We start from the raw sequence: 23,162 nt of genomic DNA on the forward strand, positions 1-23,162 counted from the left end.
TTTATTTATTCTCTTCTTAATTGTTCTTAGTTGAGCACGGATTGGTGTGATAAATATCTGTAGCAAATGCAAACTCTTGAAAAACAGATACATCCTCCGGGCCACTTGGTGGCGGTACTTCCTTCATGTTCAGTTTTGTAAAACGCGTCAGAGAAGAAGAATCCTCAGCAGTATTTCGGCTTCTGGACTCAGATTCAGAGGTTGGTATGTTTATGTCAAATGTTGTGCTTCTTTGTTCAGTAGGTCAGAGGTTGTGTGTGGTTCTGTGATCGTGAGAGCAGAGAATTGGTCTGTGTTAGCGAACACGTGGCTCTAGTTCAGGCTGTCTGTCAGTTGAATTTCGAATAAACTATAGAATTACGTGTTAGTTTCTGCTTGGACTGTGTTATGAAATTGTTCAACAAACTAGTGATGATGAGATAAATCTTTATGAAGCATTTAAATCTTTCCAACGACGTTATTTTAGCTTGTTCCTGCTCGCGCACACCCCCTGCAGGTCATGAACTGTAATGGGTAAATGTTAATTTTCTCAAAACTGTGTTAAATAAATTTAACTATTGTTGGGAAACGAGATATTTTCTACCTGTTGTTCGTTGTTATCTCGTCTCCCTAGGTCCGTTAATGTCGTGTGTAAAAGTGAAACCACAAAGACAACAGTCACTGTTCAACTTCGCAATCAACCAGAATTTATTCAATCGCATAAAATCACACCAACAACTCAACATAATCATCAGAAACCAAAGCCACAAAGAAGAAATTAATTACCTTAGAAAAATACAAACATACGAAGACGCGTATGTTTGTACATTCGGAGACCACTGTGTTAAGACAGTTCCGCCCCAGTGATCTGATTAGCTCTTTTAGCTCAATTACTTTTATATCAAGGCGGGTTCTTTATTGTCTGATGCGTTCTAACGTACAGTTTAGAAGTGGTCTCAAACAACCCGTAATGACGTGTTGCTGTTTGCACCCCAGAGACCATGCAGATAAACATCATTAAAACTAGCATAATTAAACTAATATTTCCAACACTATGCATGTTTCTCATGTGAGCAAATTATCAATCACGTGTGTTTGTCTCTTATTAAGTATCTTTTACATTCTGGCTAACACACCTGTCATAGTGAAGGTACGTACCACCTCCTTTTCACGAATGAAAAACTCATGTAATAATTACCGGGGCAGTTATGTCTTCAAACTAGCTCAGTGTTAACAGTAAAGAGGAGTGCACAATAGATATAGGGATCTTTTAACCTTAGTTTAAACAGCTTCCTAAGCCTCGTCATCAAATCTTCCTGAATTTCTGGCCACACACCGTCCCCACACACTGTATTAGCTGTCCCAATACCTTAGTATTGGGACAGCTGATACCATGTTTCCCAGTTGTGTTGATATGCAGTTCTGCTACAGGATGGCCACTGTGGAGCAGTTGACCACTATAGGACAGGTTCTGGTCAACCCAGATCTGGACCTGATGCAGCGCTTCAGAGCACTCTTCACCTTGAGGAATCTGGGAGGTAAATCTGCAAGAAACTACTTTAAATATTAAAATTAAAGTTGTTTTAGTATCAAAAATACTAAAACATGTTATTTTATGGCGTAGGATCCCAATTCCAAAATGTACTGTGGTCCAGAAGGGCCAACAAAATGAAAAAAACATAATGGAGGTTATGAAAAATTTGCTAACTCAGTTTTTGTTGTTGGTTTTGGATTCTGTTGACCCTACTGGGCTATGGAAAATTGTTACAATGTTATGTTTTGATTAGCTGTTGTTCGGTAGTGTTCAGTATAATGTGCCAGAAACATTTAGACTTTAAACATTAGCATTACTAATGATAATAACTGTTCTGTGTGGGACAAGACTTTTTTCAGCTGTATATTTGCCAGTCCAATCAGCTGGTTCTGACAAATTTTCAGGTTTAAAATGTGTGGAACATCTGGATTTACTTGAACATCTTCTGACAGGCGCTGAAGCCATAGAGTGGATCAGCAAGGCTTTCACTGATGATTCGGCCTTACTGAAGCACGAGTTGGCCTACTGCCTGGGCCAAATGCAGGACAGACGGGCCATCCCCGTCCTGACAGCTGTTCTCAAAGATACCAAGCAGGAGCCAATGGTCAGGCACGAAGCAGGTAAGACCTGGTATGGAGATGAAACAACTTTATGTCAAATACGTGGCATAGAGTTTGTCAACCATTTATTAATAATCAGCTGGTACTAAATACACTCACTGACAAGATACAAGTAGACCACCAGAGAGGACAGTTCAGTTTGGTTTACACCAGACGCCTCATTGACCGCTCTTGCCTATTGTCGCTGACGAGACATAGGGCCGCCATCTTGGAGTGGTCGCCCGCTCCACTCAGCGTTATATGTTTGGCAGGTGCAATGAAGTGTCAGTGCATCTAAATCTGTTTATTATCACTAAATACTAAACAGATTTTCACACTTTTTTGCTGTACAGTGATGCCCCTCGTTTTTCGCGAGGGTTGTGTTCCAAAAAAACCCTGGATAGGCGAAATCCATGAAGTAGTTACCTTTATTTTTTTACAATGATTATACAGCATAATTAAATACTCTACATTGAAACCAAAGAACAAAACCTGTTTTTAGGCCTAAGCATTTTTTTAACAAATAGAACGCTTTCTTACAAATAACTACAGTAAAGTAATCATTGTAATCATCAATACGAAGTACAGTAGGAGAAATTGTGACTTGCGTATTTCACTGTTCCTCTGACTGTGACGCTGCGGCCTGACTCCGCTCTCTAGTGTCTTTTTCTTCTGAAGCCTGTGGTGCAGGTGTGTTTTTTTGAGAGAAGAACATAGTTATTGGTAGTTGCTGTTGCTCTTTTTTCTTCTGGGCAAAAATATTTGCCAAAATTTGCCAAGCTGTATATTTAAATACCGTAACATTATTGTCACACAGGTAGAGAAGAAATGCGGAGACTGTTTAGCCAATCAGGATGCAGAACACAATGCACTGTGAAAAAAAAACTGCACAAAAAACTCTGCGAAGCAGCGAGGCCACGAAAGGTGAGCCGCGTTATAGCGATGGTTCACTGTAGCTTTTATAGCTACATGTACAAGGACATTTATTTTTAAAGTATTTTTGAGTTGGATTGATATATGGTTGAGCATATTTAAATATTCTTAGTGGGGTAAACAGAATAGAATAAGAATAGAATATTCTGATTGACGTATGATGAGTATTTTATAAGCACACAGCCACTCAATATTTATATATTTTTATATACAGTATGTTTATTTACTAATATCAGTACATATTTATAGAAGTATACAAACACAAAATAATACAAATATAACTTAGATAAATGAATATGATTAAATAAGAATTAAAACCGATTAATTTATTTTAGGCTATACATATTTATATTCACATAAAATATATATAGTTTTGTTTTTCATGTTTTACAGCCTAGGAGTTCTAGCTTATGAGTGATTCAGCAGCTGATATTCATCCCTGCTGTGCAGTGAATCCATCTCTAATTAAAGACGGTCCGTGTATTTTCAGGCAGTTCGTTTTTTTGTTTGAAATGAAAAATGAGAAAACGAAAATAGACTCGTTTTTTGTTTATCAAACCAAAAACGTTATCCGATTTCCCATTTAATGCACAAAACGAAAATGGAAAAAACAGATAACGAGCGCTTGATTGTCATTATTTCATTTTTGACAAGCTGTCTGACCCGGAAGTTCTCTCTGCCCCGCACACTTTGTTTTTGTACACTCGTCCATAGCAGCATGCAATTAATTTGATCATGATACCTTCACACAGAAAGCCTTATACTCTGACTTTGTTTTGTTTTGAAGCTAATGTCTTCTAAATGCAGCTTCCATTTCAGTAAATGGCTAAAGGGCTAGTCCGCCCAATTTTTATGAACCTTTAATCTTCTCTGGTTTAAAAAGACGCTCAAACCGCAACTAGAACATTCTGCCAGTCATTCAAACCCCATAGTTCTTTAAGTTTTTCCTTTCTGAATAGCATTGGCATAACCAATTATAATCCGCTATATTATGAACAAGCATTCAGAAAAGGTTGATTATCCAAAATATACAATAAAAAGGTAGCCATTTCTACCACTTAGGTAATGTTTGAAATAATGTGCCAATTAGATTATTAAAACTTAACTAAATAAATGTTTGCCTACGGAAGAGGTTTTGGGAAAGAAACAAGGTCATCATTCTGACTTTAATCTCAGAATTCGGACTTTAATCTAAAAAAAATAATCTTGCACAACAGTTGGTGTTAGAAAAATTTTATGGACCCGTTATCCTCTTCTGTAGTTTACAACCCAATAATATTTTTTCACATTTTTATAAGTGAAGCATGACTGTCCAATACAAAATAAAAACCTTTGTCCCCTTCATGAGACTTTTTACTTGTAACTTATTAGACTCACCTGACTAAACATAATGAACAACTTTTGAGTTGATTCTTTCCATTATTTCTTAGCTCTGGATTTATAAGCAAGAAACATTAAAATAATTATTTCATATTTAATTTGTATCAACTTATATGTGGCCAGAGCTTTAAACTCAAATCTTCCAAAATAAACGGAGACAAAATGTTTTCATAAAAATGTATTTATTGCAATAACATACAAGCAGATATTCAGCCCATGTTTGGGGAATCATGAAAAAAATATTCCTCTAATTTAAGTATAGAAAATATGAGGAGACAGAGAAGAAGACGATGTCAGGAGGAGGAAGAGGATCACTGGGAGATTCTGGGAAGTTGCATCCAAACCTGGAGTTGTGGCCTCTCCTCCTAAGAGTCGACTGTATGAAACAATAAAAATAATAATGTAAGAATTATTAAAAATAATTTAATAATTCTTACGTGCTTCTTACTCTGCACGTAAGAAGCCAATCAAAGGGAAGAATATATTTCATATACACAAAAATAATATGAATTTACAAACTAAAAAAATCCATGAGGAAGGCAACATTAGCAACTGGAACTGGAAGAAAACACTGTGGCAAAGTTCAGAAGATAATATCTTCAGATGTATCGAACTCTCTAGAAAGAATATTATATTTTGATACACATATCAAACAGTACATATAGCCTACAAACACATTAAACTCTTCATATCACACTTTGAGCCGCTATGAACGGACAACAAGCAGCGGAATACGAAAAGGTGACTTGCTGAAATTAGGCCGCGGTTAGCGAGGAAGACACACTCCACCCGCCCGCTGAGCCTGGAGTCGCCTGGCCCCGTTAGCGGAGCTACGCTGCTCCGAAAACTCCGGAGCATATTTAGAAGCCTAATTTTGTATCAACTAAGTTGATAGATGAAGCTATAAGGACTACTTTTTGTGGCAAATTAATAGTGTACTTACCTCTATTTACCGCTGCTGGTTGCACAGTGCAATGGAAGCATTCCTGCTCATAGACATGAATAGGTAGACGCCTCATTGAGCGCTGAGTCCTACGTTATGTCACCGCCATTTTGTATGTGGACGTAGAGCGATCGGAGTTCCCCAAGTCCTGTGCTGTGTGGACTTGTTTCAACAGTTTTACAATACAAACTGGATTCATTGGCATTACTTTCCACACGCAAGGATGAAAGAGCAGAATTACTTGACTTTGCAGCCAGAAACTAGCTTCTAAACAACCGAGAAATATTTCCTATGTAGCTAAATTGGCCCAAAGTAACCACTGATTGTTAGCGTAGCTAACGTTTTCATACTGTTTTCTAATGAGAGAGAGCTGATGAGAAACTGCTGTTAGAGGGGAAGTGCATTAAAGACCACGGGCCTCATGCATAAAGCGTGCGCGTGCACAAAAAAAATGTGCGGCGCCATATTTTACACACAAGTTGGCAAGTATAAAAATTAACTTTGCAAAGTGTGCGTATGTACCCTACCCCTTAGCCCCCCAACCTTAACCCTATCCCCTAACATAAACATTTTTGATACACTTCGAGATTCAAATCAAGTAAAACATTTCTTACCTTTTGTTCGGGGAAAAAAAGCAAACTCTTCAAGTCCACTTTATCCATAAAAAAAGAGAAAGAAAGCGCTCAACCATAAATATACTGTAAGTGTTGCTTTGTCTTAAAGTTGAAGTTTATGCCTCTGGCATAACTTAAAATTTATTTAAGTTATGCCAGAGGCACATAAACTAAGGCACATGTGAGAAATATGTGATCACATGAGATTCCATGTTGAGTATACCATGGATCACATGAACAAAATACTTTATCACATATGGAAAATGGAAACCGCATGTGATCACATGTGAATTTCATGGGATTATTTTGTAAGGGCAGAAGCGTTCTGTCCCAATTCTCACATTTCTGCACGCTTGTAAGCTGCACACTCAAACCCTTATGTGCACTTTGATTGAATCCACACTTCATAGAGGGGCGAAAGGTGCAGCCCAAGTATTGGGACCTGGCCATTAGACACTTCATGAGTTTGTCTGTGTAGGCTACCTACACAGCTTGAACAGGAAGCCTGTTCATTAATTTGAACACTGCTGCCACCTAGTGACCTGAGGGTTGTTTATCAGTCAAGCATGAATTAACAGTCATGAAGTCCTCCTGCTTCTAATGCCCTCTCTTTCCCCCCACACACCTCGCTACACACCCCCACTGTTTGAGAAGTACTTGTTTAATGGAATTTTCCACACCTGACTATCATGCTACCTGAGAGGAAGCAGAGAAGAGTAGTACAGGAGATGGATTCACATGAAAGGGGTAGAAGCAATGAGTGTGTTATGATTCACTGTCTGCTTGTAGGGGAGGCCCTTGGAGCAATTGGTGATTCAGTGGTTGTGGAATTGCTGAAAGAGTACAGTCAGGATCCTGTCATAGAGGTAGGAACACAAACACAACAGACTCTTGGATAACTAAGTGCTTACAATCCTGAGCTTTTCATATTTAGTGATACTAAATGATCATATTGAGTAAATCAGGAATGTAGCAAAAAGTTTTTTAAAAATGCTTTCACAATTCTTAATATTTAACTTATTTAGATGTTTCAAACTGGATCAGTGGTAGTTTTACAACCTTTCCAGAAGGTCCAGGCATCTTTAAATAGTCTTAAATCCATGTACCTAAAATGAAGGCCTTAAAATATCCTATTTACTTAAAAGAATAATTTGGTCTTAAAGCTGCACTATGTAATATTTATAAAAAAATATATATTTTTACATATTTGTTGAAACTGTCACAATCTTATGACAATATGGTATGAAATAGATATCTAAAAAACTGAGCTCCTGCCTTCTTCCAGTTCTAACTAGAAACAACCAGTCAGAGTCAGGAGGCAGGTTTTAGCACTGTTGAGCACAATCTCATGTGGTTGCTCATCCTTCTCCCCCTTCCTCACTTGCTCTCTGCTGTAATGCAGCTAGCAGTGCCTCTCAATTCCAGTCCTCAGGCCCTCCTGCTCTGCATGTTTTAGATGTGCCTCTATTCCAGTACAGTTGATTCAAATGATTGCATGACCTCTTCTGCAGCCATCAAGGGCTACAGAAGCCTGTTAATCATCCACAGATTCAATCCAGGTGTGTGACAGAAGAGAACCACCTAAAACATGCAGGGCGGAGGGGGCGTGAGGACTAGAATTGAGAAACACTGTATTAGAGAATGTTGTGGAGTTAGCATGGCCATCAATGACGGCGAATAAACAGTTTTCCTGAAACGGTAAGTTGTTTTTCTACCATTAGCACTAGCAATAGCAGCTCAGGATGGAGGTGGACAACATCGATCTTTGACAGATTATCTGTCTCATACCATACCGTCAGGACATGGTGACAGTTTTAACAAATATGTAAAAACATATTCTTTTTAAAAGTTACATAGGGTAGCTTTAAATATATTAATCTCCAGCCTTAAATTTTCTCATGGCAGCACTATTTAATCTTGTATGTGTAGTTTTTTTTTCTCTCTCTCACGGGACTGTTCTGCCACATAAAAGTTTGAGTCACCTGCAACATTTTCATTGTGTTCTGTTACTCAAGGCGTTTGAGACAACTGGTAACGAGCTACTACTAGATTCTTGCTAACTACTTAGCTAGCTTTTCGGTGTCTATCATGTATAAGTGCAAATTTATGACCAGTTGGGTTGATGACATTAATTTTTACCACTGGCTCACTTCTTTTGCCAACCTATACGAGTCTAAAAACATTCTGTCAAAAAAAAAAACTTTTAAGGTGGAAGTATGAAGGTTTTGCTATGCTCGATTGTAATAAGACCAAATTTAAGACCAAAACTATGCTTTGGTCTTAAATTTAATTCAAAGCAACATTAAAAATGTATTTAAATTAATTAAATGAATTAAAAGTCTTACATTTGACTTGCTGAAACCTGCAGATACCCTTCTTTCAGTGTCCATAGAAGCCTAATGGCAAAACTTATTTGTTCGTATTTTCCCTCTGATTTTCAGGTAGCAGAGACGTGTCAGTTGGCAGTTTGTCGACTGGAGTGGCTTCTTAGTGGCGGAGAGACACAGCTGGAGGATGGCAGTACCGATAAGAACCCCTACTGCTCAATAGACCCAGCTCCTCCAGCATCCAGAAGGAGCGTACCAGAGCTACGCTCTGTGCTGCTAGATGAAAGTCTGCCGCTGTTCGAACGCTACCGGGCTATGTTTGCACTACGGAACCTGGGCACAGAGGAGGCTGTGGTTGCCCTGGGTGATGGTAGGTCGGTCACGGAAGTCTGCAAATAAATCAAGGGGTGTATTCACACCAGGAAAGTCATTTGGTCTGCTTGTTTGGTCAGGACCAAAAACTGATGTTAGTTTCTTTTTATTTGGTGTGGTTTGCTTTCACATTGTGCTGCTTTGCTAGCAGACTATAATTTGTTAGCAAAACAAATAATAAAAACATAATCGAGGGAAAGAGCACAGACCTGGGAAAAACAAACATGAATCCTACTTGCTGCATTTATGCTGCAAATGCAGTGCCATTTTGAATGTCAAGAGCAGCTCTTTAAACACTGGTTTCCCAATGGAATATTTATAACTTTGGATCAGCTTTGGCAAATGTGTGTTGCATGCTGAATCAGACGAGATTAAAGATACACCCTTATTATCAGCCATTTCTCCCACAAGTGCTGTTCTCTCAATACAACCTGCTAAGCTTGGTCTACTTGGTGATTTGACAGTGAACCATCTTGGCCAATACTGGGTAGCTACCCAAAGTGTGCATTCGGTACATCACTAAGATGTACCGAATGAACATCATAACACTTAGCCAGTGTTATGATGTTCAGTCCTTCCTGGTACAGGACACAAGCATAGCTAGAATACTCTTGTTAAGCGAAATGCATGCTTTTGTTTTCTCTGTCGGAAATATAGCACTGCTAATGAGACGGATGTTTTTACCTTAACCGGTTTTAACAACTGGAAAACAATACTTAATCAGGATAAGGGGCTACAGAGACATGTGTCCAGTCACAATCATATTCATAATTCAACCCCTCAAAAAGTAGGACTCGGCTTGGTTCTTTGGTCTGCACCAGGATTTGCATGAGTGTATTCACACCTTTACAAAAGGTCCAGATCAACGTGGGAAACAAACTCTGGTCCATTTAAAGCGGACCAAATGTTTCAGCTGTGAATACACCCTAGACGTGCATTGGCCTGTCACAATAACAAATTTTGCTGAACGATTGTGTAAAAAAATTTTTGTGATAAATGATAATATTGTTTGAATACCATTTTAAACTGATGTAATGGTAATGATATAATAATGCAAGCACATCCTGCCAAAAATAAATACAGTTTATTTTCAAAAGAACACTTAACACTGGAACTGGTAAACAAACAAAACAAAAATAAAATGGACTCTCACTCTCTGTTATCAAAATTAATAATAACAAACTAAACACATAAATAAAACCAAAGTGGAAATGAAAACTATGTTCAATAAACATTAGATTTAGATAGAGAAGATGGGCATATCCAACCAGAGTTGAGCCTTTTTTCATCCAGTGTCATTAATAGAAAGAGAAAAATGCAGGTGGCCTACCTAGAAGTGCATATGATGACACACCAAATGGTTCATCCCAGTAATAGACTTGTAATATCTTTCTCTCTAGGGCTGCAGTGCTCCAGTGCTTTATTCCGTCATGAGATCGGGTATGTTCTGGGCCAGATGCAACACCCAGCAGCCATACCAGCACTGCGGGAAGCTCTGGAACGTTCTAAGGAGAACCCAATGGTCCGACATGAGGCAGCAGAGGCTCTTGGGTCTATTGGGAAAGAGGAGTGTCTGGCTGTGCTGCATAGTTACCTTAGAGACCAAGAACGTGTTGTCAAGGAAAGTTGTGAGGTTGCCCTGGACATGCTGGAATATGAAAACAGTGATAAGTTCCAGTATGCAGACGGACTGGTCAATCTGCAGAGCTAATACCACCCTGTACCTCACATGACTAGGACCTTGATGCATTAGACAGGGTTCCAATTCAGGCAGGATACATGAGGAATGTTATCCTTCATACTTTTTCAGGTACAGAAAAGTGTGGAACATATTTATTTCTTAAATGTTTATAATCATAATACCATTACTTCCTTTCTTACTTTCTTGAGTCCTTTTCTTCCTTCTTTTCTTTCATTTTCTTCCTTGTTTCCTACTGTCTGGTTTTTGCAAGTTCCATAAATACATATTGGGCTTCACTATTCTATTGTTACAGTGAATGTAACAGGCTACTCATTCTGAAAACTTTAGTCTGGAAAAGATATGTTGGAACCCTGATTACACTCTGAAAATATACAAAAAGTAAAAAATAAATAAATAAAATGAAATACACTTTGGCTAATTGATTTTTAGTGCTCTACTGCAGTGTTTTTCAACACTGATCCTCAAGGCACACTACCCTGCAAGTTTTAGGCATTCCCCTGCTTCAGCACACATGGTTTCAATTGATGGCTGATTAACAGGGTTTTGTTGAATTGCAGTCATCTGAATGAGGTGTGTTGAAGCAGAGGAACATGTAAAACATGCAGGTCAGTGTGCCTTGAGGATCAGGGTTGGGAAATTCTGCTCTACTCCATGGGCTGATGGGAAGCAGATAGCACTTTAGATTGACTAGGTCTGTTGTATTTATGTGTATTTTTTGTAACCTCATGAACTTCATCCCACATCACTGGTCTTTACATGCTTTCATTCAAAAATGATGGACAGGAAGATAGCCAGAGTATCCCTTCCTCTGTATGGGACTTTCTTGACTTTGTGGCTATTAGAAGTATTGAATAAATATATAAACTGCTTGTCAAATATCCTGACCACTGTGGGCGTACACATATATAAAGAATAGATGGCTCATGGATAGTGATGTGCTATCCATAAGTATCGTGGTGCAATCATGTTTTGATCGCTGTGTCAACAACAGATCATTTTTACTCGGGTCGAAAAATAATTGCGAGAATAGTCTGTTGTTATTTCGTCCAAAAGCCAGCCAGCCATCAGTAGCCATAAGTATCGATGGCAGGGTTATGGTTTTCAGGTCTCTGTTGGCTGTTGAAATTTATTTTTGTTTGTTAAATAACAAGCACATTAAAATTTAATCATGGTGTTTTTCATTTCATTTTTAATGCAAAAATATTGTCAGCAGTCCGGCTGGTAATCTGTCCCACTCAGAAATCTCTTTCCCGCACAATTAGTGGAACAGCAAATATAATCTGAGCCTTTTGGCTTCAGACCCACAGCATCCAGAGAGCGCTGGAACTATTAGGTTGTCCTGCTACTCTAAACTGGCATTGCTGGAGAATATTTGACATCTATTTTATTATTATATATTTTTAATGTTCTAAATATTTGACCAGTCGTGAATTTTGTCATATCTATGCATCCTCGGCACATTGTATCGTGCGCATTTTGCACTTGTAATAAGTAGGTGAGCACAGGGGCGCCCGTAGCTGTATGGCTGTACACATTGTTCGGACCTTGATATTTTTCTTTAAGTAAAAAGGAAAGGAATAATTTTTGGATTTTTTTCATGAACTAACCTTTACTATTAACAACATTGAGGAGAAAAAAGATATTTTGTGTCAAAACACTGTACACAGCGCACATCTGTGTGAGTCGGGTGAGCACGCCAAAGCCTAAGTGTTTTTGGTCAATTTACTTTCGTAAATTTGGCGTCTTGATGTTTTTCTGTAAGCTAAAAATGAATGAGCAGAGTTTGAACCTTCCGCAGTTCTAAGAGCGGTCGTTTGAATCCCTCCTGAGCTTTTTACCGTGTGTGTGGTCCAGCGGGTCACCGGTTTATGAGTTTGTTTTGTTTGACGGGTCACACGTTTGGACAACTGTTTAATCCGCTAATGATAAGTCCACACCAATCGCGTTACGCGCGTCAAAAACAAATCTGACGCTTGAAGTTCGACGCGTGTACATTTTTGATGCGTTCACACCAAACGTGTTTTGAGCGTCAGGCACACTTGGTTTACATTCAAAGTCTATGTGGAGAGTTGCTCTCCCAAAGCTCAAAAGGCTCCAGACGGCTCAAATCGCACCGAGCTTGACGCCGAAAAGCGCCGCCACGGCCCTTGACGCGCCTCCACAAAGACTTTGCATGTAAACCAGACGCGCCTGAATCTCAGAACGCGTTTGTTATGAACGTACCATAAGACTGCGGGTTAAATAGTTAAATCTAGTTGGAACTTTGCCAAAAGAATAGATATTAATCAAACATGGTTGCTTCACCTTCTCCGCCTCTGGATATTTGACATGGTTCTGGTCAGGGCCGTGCAGAGACCTTTGGAGGAGCAGGGGTTCAAAGTTAAAAAATGGCACATTAAACAACATCTTAAAACATCGTACAACAACACAGCAACAACCCATATTAATCAAGAATCTAATTGGATCGTACTATATCATTGCCATCATGTGGGGACAATGCAAACCAAATGTAGTATATTTTCCCCAACAGGTATAATGTTGCTGTTTCTGCTGCTGACAGTTCTGGAGGTCTGAGTTGATCTGAAACTGTAGCTCTTATACAGCCCATCGGAGAGAAGGTCGCTAATTATGAAGTTATGAAATAAGCAAATTTGCTGCCATTTTACTAATTAAGATCTAATAATATCTATTTAACCTCTACAACAACTTGGCTGCAGACTGATTTATAGATCAAAAAAGCTCAAAGGGGTTAACTCTATTTACGGTAATTGTTTGATGTTAGCACCTCTGAGATCTACAATTGTAAGACTGGGATATCAAGGCAAAGAAAACTCAGTAGTTGCTGGTAGGGGCCATTCAGACATTCAGGGGCCCCAAGAAATGGTTTAATTGTAACACACACCATAGATCTAAACCTGTAGCATTCATTTATAGAGAAGGACAATGTTATTAAATTTTATTTAATGCATTCAGCTGGGGAAAAATTTACATTTAGGATTTAATTAGAAAGTTTACTTTGTAAAAGTTTAAAGAATCATCTTGATAGTTTGATTGTTGTGTTACCATGGCTACAATATGTTGTAATCTTTGTGTTTGAATTGGGTTTGTAAATACATCACAGCAAACAACCAATAATCAGCGATTGATTTTAAACTTGGCCAATAAACCTGGTCTCCCTCTCACAGATTCACCTTATGTATATCTAAACATGTTAGTGATGCTGAGGTTCTTAGTAGGACGGGTTGGGGGGGCGGGTTCTGTCTAAGGCCACATTTACCTTGGGCCGGCCCTGCATGAAGAGCCGCTGTGATGCGCATCTCTGGAATTTGCCTTTAATCTCCAGGTAGCCCCTATGCCAGTTCCCCGATGCTTTGGGGACATTTTGATTCATTTAATTGTGGCATGTTTGGCTTTATGCTGCGGTTCTAATTATTGCTACAGTATTTTAGCTGATGTTTATTTTGTGAACTCTAATTGCTATGGGCCGAATTTTCCTTTAACACTGTAATAACTTCTATTTACAGCCGCTCACTTCCAGCCCAGGTCCCGTCAGCAGCCGCTTTAACCCGCCTGGTAGTCCCGTTAAGGAGAAGCAGAGCGAATATTCAGCAGGTGGTACCGGGTGTAGCGGCTAAAATCCTATATTTTAGGCTACTGGTTGCTGTTCCTGAAAGGCGTTGGTTTTACGTGCGCTCAATTAAGATTCATAATGCCGATCTTCAGTTTGACTTATAATAAAGTCATTTATTATCAGAACAATGTTCATTGTCTTACTATTTCCATTTAGATCCACATAAATTTGACATCAATCCAAACCAAGCACAGTAGAAAACGGTTGCCTCTTCCCATTAACAACACCTGAACAGAATCATGGTTGACCTTAACCCCATCCCCCATCAGACACTCAGAACTCAAAATGAAATACGCCCACTGGTGGCGATAAACACAGGAAAGGATAAATGACTCCTACCTGGGCTTTGAGGTGCGTCAAGCGCAGTACCATGTCTTATATCAGGATGTCTGATATAAAGACAGACATTCTTTATATCTGTCGGTGGGACTGACTCAGACTGTCTGTAGCGAACTGGGCATTTAGCAGAATGATGAAGTTAAAGTTAGAAGTTTTCTCTACAGCCGAAGCATTTCTGTATTTAAGGGCGAGGCGAGTTTTTTCCCACGTAAAACATTGAAAATATATATTTTTTTTTTAAAAAAAGGGACACTAGGAGCATCAAGGATAAAAGGGGCAGGGGCTCAAGCCCCCTTCGCCGCCCCCCTGCCTGCTACGAACATCTTCTTCTTCATTTATTCCCAAAAGTCGCAAGTCCCATCATCTTTTATAACGTGAAAGTTCGAGCAGCTTATTTTCCATTTGCAGCACCCTTTTTTCTGATTTCTCAACTCTCCTGACGGTTTCTGTCATCTTTTCTTGCATTTTTTTTCATTTCAGCATGGATATAATCCACCCAATCTTTGAGATCATTTATGCTTGCTTGAAGACCGTCCGCTCTCTCGTTTATCGTCAACTTTAAAGTTGCTATGATGTTTTCAGCGAAGTCATGGTCTTCCTTTGATTTGTGACTTTTAGCCGACATCTTAGTTGGTGTATTTTCTGTACTGACGGATTTGCGTTTACCACTTGCAGCCATTCTTTGAAGTTTTCAGGACGTCTTTTTTAAGCAGCTTTAAGCACAATATTTAACGAAGGGCTCAGAATAAATGTTTTCCTGCGTTAAAGCAGCAATAACAGCTCCCTATAGACAATCTCTGGAGAGCTTGCAAAGAAAAACCACTCACGCCGCCATCTTGCTCGGCCTTCGCCACAGTCGTTCTCGTCTTCCACTGTCTGCTGCTGAACACTGTCACCGTCAAGCTGCTAAGCAAGAACGAACCATTTCATGCAGATCCAGGGGGTCTCAGGGCAAATGTGTGCTTTTTGGTCTGGGAGTGGTAACATTTAATTTTTACTGCTAAGACCAATTTTAGAAAACACAATATAATTAATTTTGTAACTGACAGGGCCTCATTAAAAAAAAATTCTATAAACAAACAAAAAAATAATAATAAAATTGTGGCGGACCCCCTGCTGGTCCGGGGCCCTTGGAATTGTCATAACTTTCCCGCCCCATTGGCGCCCTTGCAATGAGATATTACATACATGGAAAAACCTTACGAAAGTCAGACAGTACGATGGCCACGTAAGAAAGGCTTACTGTTCAATTATGCATGAACTGATAATTATAGGCTAACTAGTATAATTATTATTGCGAGAGATGTGCGAGGTAACGCAAAGTCCCCATGTCCTAGGGCTCCGTAACTCTTTATTATAAGTTAGCGAGAGAGAGAGAAAAAAATAAATGCGTGACGTGGAAGTAGTCGCTCTGGCAATGACTCTGTTTCAGTAACCATAGAAACAGTTGCGCTTGCCTGTGAGAGTTGTTTGTGAAATTGTTTTGGCCTCCATGTGAAGTTGAGGAAGATGGATAATGTATTAGGACGCAGAGACTGTAGAGACGCCGAGGTTTTCAAGGCTTTTCTAATGAAGGACAGCACGAAGAGCAACCGGAATCTGTAAGTAATGTGTTTCTGTCAGTTTTACTTCTTCACCACCGTTTCGTCCACTGTTAGCTTCTCTGTTCAAAAACACGTAATTTTCCATCATTATTCAAAGCAAACTCACAGTATATAATATATTAAGTATAACTATGTCATATACTGCAATAGAGCTGCAGATCAATGATCACTTCTTCGAGTTTAAGATAGATATAATTTATAAAATAAACTACTTCTGCTCCCTAATTGGAAATTCCCCAAACGTGTCCAGTTTTGTTTTAAACGCTACCACAGCTGAATCATATGCAAAGGCGGTCATAGCTTGTTTGGCGCCCTGGGCAGCCACCTTACACACACACACACACACACATATATATGTATGTATGTATGTATATATATATATATATATATATATATATATATATATATATATATATATATATATATATATATATATATATATATATATATTAGCCACAGCTAAATACCTCCAACGAATAAGGCAAGTCCTGAGAAGCCAGCTCAATGGCAAGAACAAAATCCGCGCAATAAACAGCTATGCCCTGCCAGTAATCAGATACCCTGCTGGAATAATTAGCTGGCCAAAGGAGGAGATAAAAGCCACTGATATTAAGACTAGAAAACTACTAACAATGCATGGAGGATTCCATCCCAAATCCAGCACCCTGAGACTGTACACGAGCCGCAAGGAAGGAGGCAGAGGACTAGTGAGTGTGAGAACCACAGTCGAGGACGAAACAACTAAGATCCATAAATACATCAGGGACAAAGCCTCAACAGACAATGTGCTCAGTGAATATCTCAGACAACAGGGAACGGAGGTTGAGGTGCCAGAGATACCATCATGGCAGGACAAGCCCCTACATGGGATGTACCACCAGCAAATAACCCAAGTGGCTGATATCAGTAAATCCTACCAATGGCTGGAAAAAGCTGGACTCAAGGACAGCACAGAGGCCCTCATCCTGGCCGCCCAGGAACAGGCCCTAAACACCAGAGCAATAGAGGCCCAGATATACCACACCAGACAAGACCCAAGGTGTAGGTTGTGCAAGGAGGCCCCTGAGACAGTCCAGCACATAACAGCAGGGTGCAAGATACTGGCAGGGAAAGCGTACATGGAACGACATAACCAAGTTGCAGGCATAGTGTACAGAAACATCTGTGCAGAATATGGACTGGAAACCCCGAGATCAAAGTGGGAAACACCCCCAAAGGTGGCGGAGAACGCCAGAGCTAAGATCCTGTGGGACTTCCAGATCCAGACAGACAAAATGGTAATGGCGAACCAACCAGACATTGTCGTAGTGGATAAACAACAGAGGAAAGCCGTTGTGATAGATGTAGCAATACCAAGCGACTGCAACATCAGGAAAAAGGAGCACGAGAAACTAGAGAAATACCAGGGCCTCAGGGAGGAACTGGAGAGGGCCTGGAAGGTGAAGACCACAGTGGTGCCTGTGGTCATCGGGGCCCTCGGGGCAGTCACCCCCAAACTGGACCAATGGCTACAACAGATCCCAGGAACAACATCAGACATCTCAGTCCAGAAATGTGCAGTCCTTGGCACAGCCAAGATACTGCGCAGAACCCTCAAGCTCCCAGGCCTCTGGTAGAGGACCCGAGCTCAGAGGATAAGAACCACCCGCGGTGGGTGAGAAGGGAATTTTTTATATATATATATATATATATATATATATATATATATATATATATATATATATATATATATATATATATATATATATACATATAAGTTCCCTCTTTCATCCTCTGAACTTGGGTCCTCTACGAGAGGCCTGGGAGCTTGAGGGTTCTGCGCAGTATCTTGGCTGTGCCTAGAACTGCACATTTCTGGACTGAGATGTCTGATGTTGTTCCTGGGATCTGTTTTAGCCACTGCTCCAGTTTGGGGGTGACTGCCCCGAGGGCCCCACTGTGGTCTTCACCTTCGAGGCCTTTCCCAGTTCCTCTCTGATGCCCTGGTATTTCTCCAGTTTCTCGTGCTCCTTTTTCCTGATGTTGTAATAGCTTGGTATTGCTACATCCACCACAACTGCTTTCCTCTGTTGTTTATCCACCACCACAATGTCCGGTTGGTTCGCCATTACCATTTTTTCTGTCTGGATCTGGAAGTCCCACAGGATCTTAGCTCCGTCATTCTCCACCACTTTTGGGGGTGTTTCCCACTTTGATCCCAGGGCTTCCAGTCCATATTCTGCACAGATGTTTCTGTACACTATGCCCGCCACTTGGTTATGTCTTTCCATATACACTTTCCCTCCCAACATATTGCACCCTGCTGTTATGTGCTGGACTGCCTCAGGGACTTCCTTGCACAACCTTACAGCTTGGGTCTTGTCTGGTGTGGTAGATCTGAGCCTCTATTGCTCTGGTGTCTCTCTCTCTCTCTCTCTATATATATATATATACAGTATATGTATATACTGTATATATATATACTGGATTGAATTTACTTTTTTACCACTTTTTTTGGATGATGACTTGAGACAATATTTGTTGCGAACTGGTGTATAAATAAACTGAATTAAATTGAAAGTAACTTTTTTTTCTTCCAGCTATGAACATCTGACACAGTTACTCATCAAGGTGATTGACGAGCATACTGAAAATGCTGTGGATGTGGTTGAGGAAATGAGCCGTGATGTAAAGCGAGCTTTATTCAGCGGCATAAAGGGGCCTTTGCGAGAGGTTCCACAAGTTTCATCTGCTGAGCTGCTGACAGAGCAACAGCGCACATTGTTTTCCCAGCCAGAGGAAGTAGTAGCCCAAGAGGATGAAATGGTACTGGCTTTATATACTTACACTTAAAAGTAGCTATATCATTCTGTGAAGTTGAGCTTTCTTTATGTTTGTTTTTTTTTTTCTCTAGGGAGAAACAGCTCTTCCTAATGTGAGTGAGATTGCTTTCTATCTGGAGCAAGCTGAAGTGGGTTTAGGCAGAGAGGAGATGCAGAGGATTTTCCTTGCTCTTAAGCATCTTGTTGACTCTGAGGGACTACCACGATGCCGGCTGTGGGGAAAAATTTTGGGAATAGAAAGTAACTATATTGTTGCAGAAGCTGAGTACAGAGAGGGAGAAGAGGAGCAAGAGAGCATTGAAGATCAACCTGCAGAGGAGGAGAAGGAGCCTGAAAATTCAGAGAATGAGCAAGTGGAGGTGAGACAAAATATCCACTATCCAATATAGTGGAACAGATCCAGCCATGCCTGTTTATCCTTGTAGGGTCCTGGGGGCTGGGCTGGTGCCTATCTCTTGTACTGTATACTGTTATACTGCAGTTATACAACAAGATAAAACGGTTAAAACAGTGTCAGCCTACTGGAGTATTGATGAAAGAGAATAAAATATGTGCACATCTGTCCAATCAATCAAGCATGAGACAGTGTTAAAAGGAGCAACAGACAGTTCAGTAAACAGAGTATCAAACAGTTCACCATAAAACACAGAATATCAATAAAAGATTAAAGCAATAAATTACAGTGACAATAATAATAACAATAATAATAATAGTAATAATAATAATAATAAAATACAGGTCCAAATGGTTCTAACAATTATTTTAGCCCATTATTTGGATATATCTATTGAATGATAGATATATGGAAAGATTGAAGCCTTTTTTTTTTATCAGATTAGCATCACTGATCACAGTTTTATAATCAAGGCAATTGAGTTGTTAATGTTATGATTGGTTTTTAGTTGAACCCAGAGAGAGAGAGGTGAGCTGAAAAGCTATAATGACGAAAAAATAAACAATTACAATTCTGGCAGAAACATGACTTGAAACAGACCCGGCAAGTGTGCAACAATTTTGACTCCAGCAATGAACCAGTAAGTCACAGCTTATATAATGAGGCAGGGTGGAAAATGACAAATGAACCAAGTGAGCCAATCAGAGGGGATGTGTAACAGCTCTAGCAGCATGAGACCAGGGGAACTATAAGAGGAACACTAGGAACACAATAGGAACTAAACTAATGTACAAAAAGCGCACAAATGAAGGACTAACACTGATTTGTACAGAAAACAAAACACAATAAATAACTAAGAAACTAAGCACAAAGGAATGATGAACTATGGAGAAAATCACCAACAATAATAAGCCATTATTAAATGCTTTTAGTTCTTTGGGATTTAGATGAGAACTGAAGAAGGAGAGAACAGAACAATAATAAACAGAAAGGAAACACAAAAACAAATCAAACCATAAACATTAGTAGATCATGATAGTTTAGGTCCAATCCCTTCAAATCTTCACAATTAGGAGATGATTCCTCTGTAAACAATGCATTCTGCTCTTTGGTGGGGTTTTTTTTCAGGCAGATCCTCTTCCTCAATCAATTTATAAACCCCAACTTGATGCACCAAAGGAGGCCATTGGAACAGGTGCTAATAAATTTGCTTACTACGTGTGCAAAGAGCCAGGTCTTCCTTGGATAAAGCTCCCCTCAGTTAGTCCTGCACAGATCAACACTGCTCGTCAGATCCGTAAATTCTTTACTGGAAACCTGGAGAGCCCTGTTGTAAGCTACCCACCATTCCCTGGGAATGAGTCTAATTATCTGAGAGCACAGATTGCTCGGATCTCTGCTGGTACACAGGTTAGTCCTCAGGGTTTCTACCAGGGAGGGGAGGAGGAAGATGACGAGGAAGACGAGATACCCCGAGACAGCTTTGAAGTGAACCCTGATTTTGAGGACATTCCTGTTAGTGAAATGGCTGAATCATTGTCAACATGGGTCCATCATGTCCAACACATCTTGCAACAGGTAAATCCCTTCTCTCAGAAACAGGAATATTTTCTCAATTACTCCACACATTTACTGAGTGATCACTGATTCAGGGCCGCTGTACTTGGGTGAACATAGCTGTGAAACCAGATGAAGAGTCTAATGAGGATGAGGAAGGTGATGAGAACGAAGAAGAGTCTGAAGAGGTGGAGCCAGAGGTTGGACCCGCTTTGCTCACACCTCTATCCCAAGATGCAGGTCAGAGAATTTATATATATATATATATATATATATATATATATATATATATATATATATATATATATATATATATATATATATATATACAGTACAGACCAAAAGTTTGGACACAACTGTGTGTCCAAACTTTTGGTCTGTACTCAGTTCAGACCAAACGTTTGGACACACCTTCTCATTGAATTCAATGAGAAAGTGTGTCCAAACGTTTGGTCTGTATTGAGCACAGACCAAAAGTTTGGACACACAGTTGTGTCCAAACTTTTGGTCTGTACTGTATATATATATATATACATATATATATATATATATATATATATATATATATATATATATATATATATATATATATGTGTGTGTGTGTGGGCGTGTGTGTGTGGGGGGGTGAACACATACGCAATATGATTCTCTGGATTTTTTTGTAAAATTTGTATCTCACAGTTGAGATAAAGCTATGATAAAAACCTTTCCATTTTTTGAGTGGAAAAAAACCTGAAAAGTTGTACCAAATACCTATTTTTCATTCTGCATTAAGCTTTATTTTAGAAAAGAAAAACATTTCCTTGGTAAAAGCATTTAACTCGAAAATTGCTTACCAATCTGGATAGCAGTATATGAATGTGTGAGTACTGTGGGTGCAGTTGGGTGTCAAACATCTTTTAGTGGCATGTTTGACTTAGAAAGCACCCAGCAGACTCAGTACTTTCACTTTCTTCTTACCATAACTGTGAGTTGCATTATGTCAGAAGACAAAGGTTTTCATGATGCTGCAGGCACAGTTTTGGTATTTTAGCTTACTCCATCAGTGGTATTTTTGTGAGACTCTGTTTTTAAGTTAAAGAGGTCCATCATATCACTTTTATGACACAGGTTATGAGAAGTGTTCGACATATTTTAAAATTTTTAAAATCCTCCAGTCTTGTTGAGCCAGCTGATTCTTGCCTTTTTTTCTTGTGTGTCTTCAGAAATGTTTAATACTTCTCCATGGAGCTCCAAGGTGTCCACCATACTGACTTTTCAGCATGCTATAGCTGTGCTGCGTTCTAACCTGTGGCCAGGAGCATTTGCATATGCATGTGGAAAGTAAATGCAGAACGAAATAAAGCTGTTTGTTTTAGTGTTTTCTCTCTGTATGGTAATACTATAACTAACAGGTTTTTTTTCACCAATCTTAGGAAGTTTGAGAACATTTATATTGGATGGGGTCTGAAGTATGTAGGGGAGGTGTACAGCCCACCCATTCCCCCACCACCACTAATGGAATATCAAAATGGACCAGAAATCACAGAGGGCCTGGACCCAACCCCAGAGGAAGAGCAAGCTTTGAAAGAAGATTTAGAAGAGCAGCAAGCTGCCTTGGAGGAGGCAGAGGCGTCAGAAGACGATGAAGATGAAGACTAATAAATATATAATCTAAATATATATTTGAAATCTAATTGTGAAGTGAATTAAATTAGAAAATATATTTCAATGAAGAATTAAATTTTTTCCACTTAATTAAAAACTCCTCTGGTCTAGGGCTGAGCAATAAATAAATGAAAATAGATGTTGACATAGACATGTTATCAATATAAATAGAAAATTTGTCTGATAGAATGTTCAATAATTTCACTGAACTCTGATCCAGAACCGCACAGCATTCTGGGGAATGTAGGCGGAGGAAAACCTTTAGCTCCTCTCACAGCTAGCCAGGCAAGGTGGGTAGCATCAACTACCTCATTTTCTTTGGTTACCTAGCAACCTGTTGAGTAACTTGTGCAGCAGTTTCAGGTTTTTCCATTGTGCCTCATAACTCCTTAAAAATAAAAAAACAGCAGCGTGGAGAGAAATGAGAAAATGAGAACAGCTGGAGGATACTGAATAAAACGGGGAAGGTCATGCCACCAGTTTGACAGTATTTTAGGTATTTAAAACAAAAACTAATCAATAATTATTGATATTGACTGATTTGATTGATCAATCAATCAATCATCTTACATGCTTATCCCTTGTGGGATCACCAGGGGTGCTGGTGCCTATCTCCAGCAGTCAACAGGCAAGAGGCCGGGTCACCCTGGATAGGTCTCCAGTAAAAATTTACATATATAGGTCATGACATTCACAGATTAACAAATGGAATAACATTTATTTTATTCTCTGCTGTTGTTGCTCACATAAACTATTTCATTATGGCAGGTTTAAATCGAACTCTT

At 39.4% G+C, this 23,162-nt stretch overlaps 2 protein-coding genes and 1 long non-coding RNA gene across 6 annotated transcripts; 2 read left to right on the forward strand and 1 right to left on the reverse strand.

Moving 5' to 3' along the window:
• Positions 1–117: 117 nt before the first annotated feature.
• On the forward strand, positions 118–11,557 carry dohh (deoxyhypusine hydroxylase/monooxygenase). 2 transcript variants are annotated; one of them, XM_032557552.1, is made up of 6 exons: positions 118–200; positions 1,411–1,517; positions 1,966–2,133; positions 6,772–6,848; positions 8,424–8,679; positions 10,082–11,557. In XM_032557552.1, the coding sequence occupies exons 2-6, from the start codon at positions 1,412–1,414 to the stop codon at positions 10,390–10,392; spliced, it is 918 nt and encodes a 305-aa protein (XP_032413443.1). In that variant the 5' UTR covers positions 118–200; position 1,411; the 3' UTR covers positions 10,393–11,557. The 2 variants fall into 2 exon arrangements, with proteins under 2 accessions (XP_032413443.1, XP_032413442.1); XM_032557551.1 differs by having other exon boundaries at positions 126–200; positions 1,400–1,517.
• A 423-nt stretch (positions 11,558–11,980) lies between these two features.
• Positions 11,981–15,264, reverse strand: LOC116716729 (uncharacterized). The gene is made up of 2 exons (XR_004338608.1): positions 15,181–15,264; positions 11,981–12,739 (listed from the first exon to the last, which is right to left on the reverse strand). It is a non-coding gene; the product is annotated as an uncharacterized LOC116716729 (long non-coding RNA).
• A 475-nt stretch (positions 15,265–15,739) lies between these two features.
• On the forward strand, positions 15,740–22,441 carry rsph4a (radial spoke head component 4A). Of its 3 annotated transcripts, XM_032557549.1 has the most exons (8): positions 15,846–15,954; positions 17,854–17,942; positions 18,537–18,762; positions 18,851–19,138; positions 20,302–20,751; positions 20,826–20,970; positions 21,936–22,053; positions 22,146–22,441. In XM_032557549.1, exons 2-8 carry the CDS (start codon positions 17,935–17,937, stop codon positions 22,369–22,371), a joined length of 1,461 nt encoding a protein of 486 aa, XP_032413440.1. In that variant the 5' UTR covers positions 15,846–15,954; positions 17,854–17,934; the 3' UTR covers positions 22,372–22,441. The 3 variants fall into 3 exon arrangements, with proteins under 3 accessions (XP_032413439.1, XP_032413441.1, XP_032413440.1); XM_032557548.1 differs by lacking the exon at positions 17,854–17,942 and having other exon boundaries at positions 15,740–15,954; XM_032557550.1 differs by lacking the exon at positions 17,854–17,942 and having other exon boundaries at positions 15,740–15,954; positions 21,936–21,967; positions 22,146–22,258.
• Positions 22,442–23,162: the final 721 nt, after the last annotated feature.

Source organism: Xiphophorus hellerii, unplaced genomic scaffold (genome assembly GCF_003331165.1).
Source record: "Xiphophorus hellerii strain 12219 unplaced genomic scaffold, Xiphophorus_hellerii-4.1 PGA_scaffold_83__1_contigs__length_249999, whole genome shotgun sequence".
Lineage (NCBI taxonomy): Eukaryota > Metazoa > Chordata > Actinopteri > Cyprinodontiformes > Poeciliidae > Xiphophorus > Xiphophorus hellerii.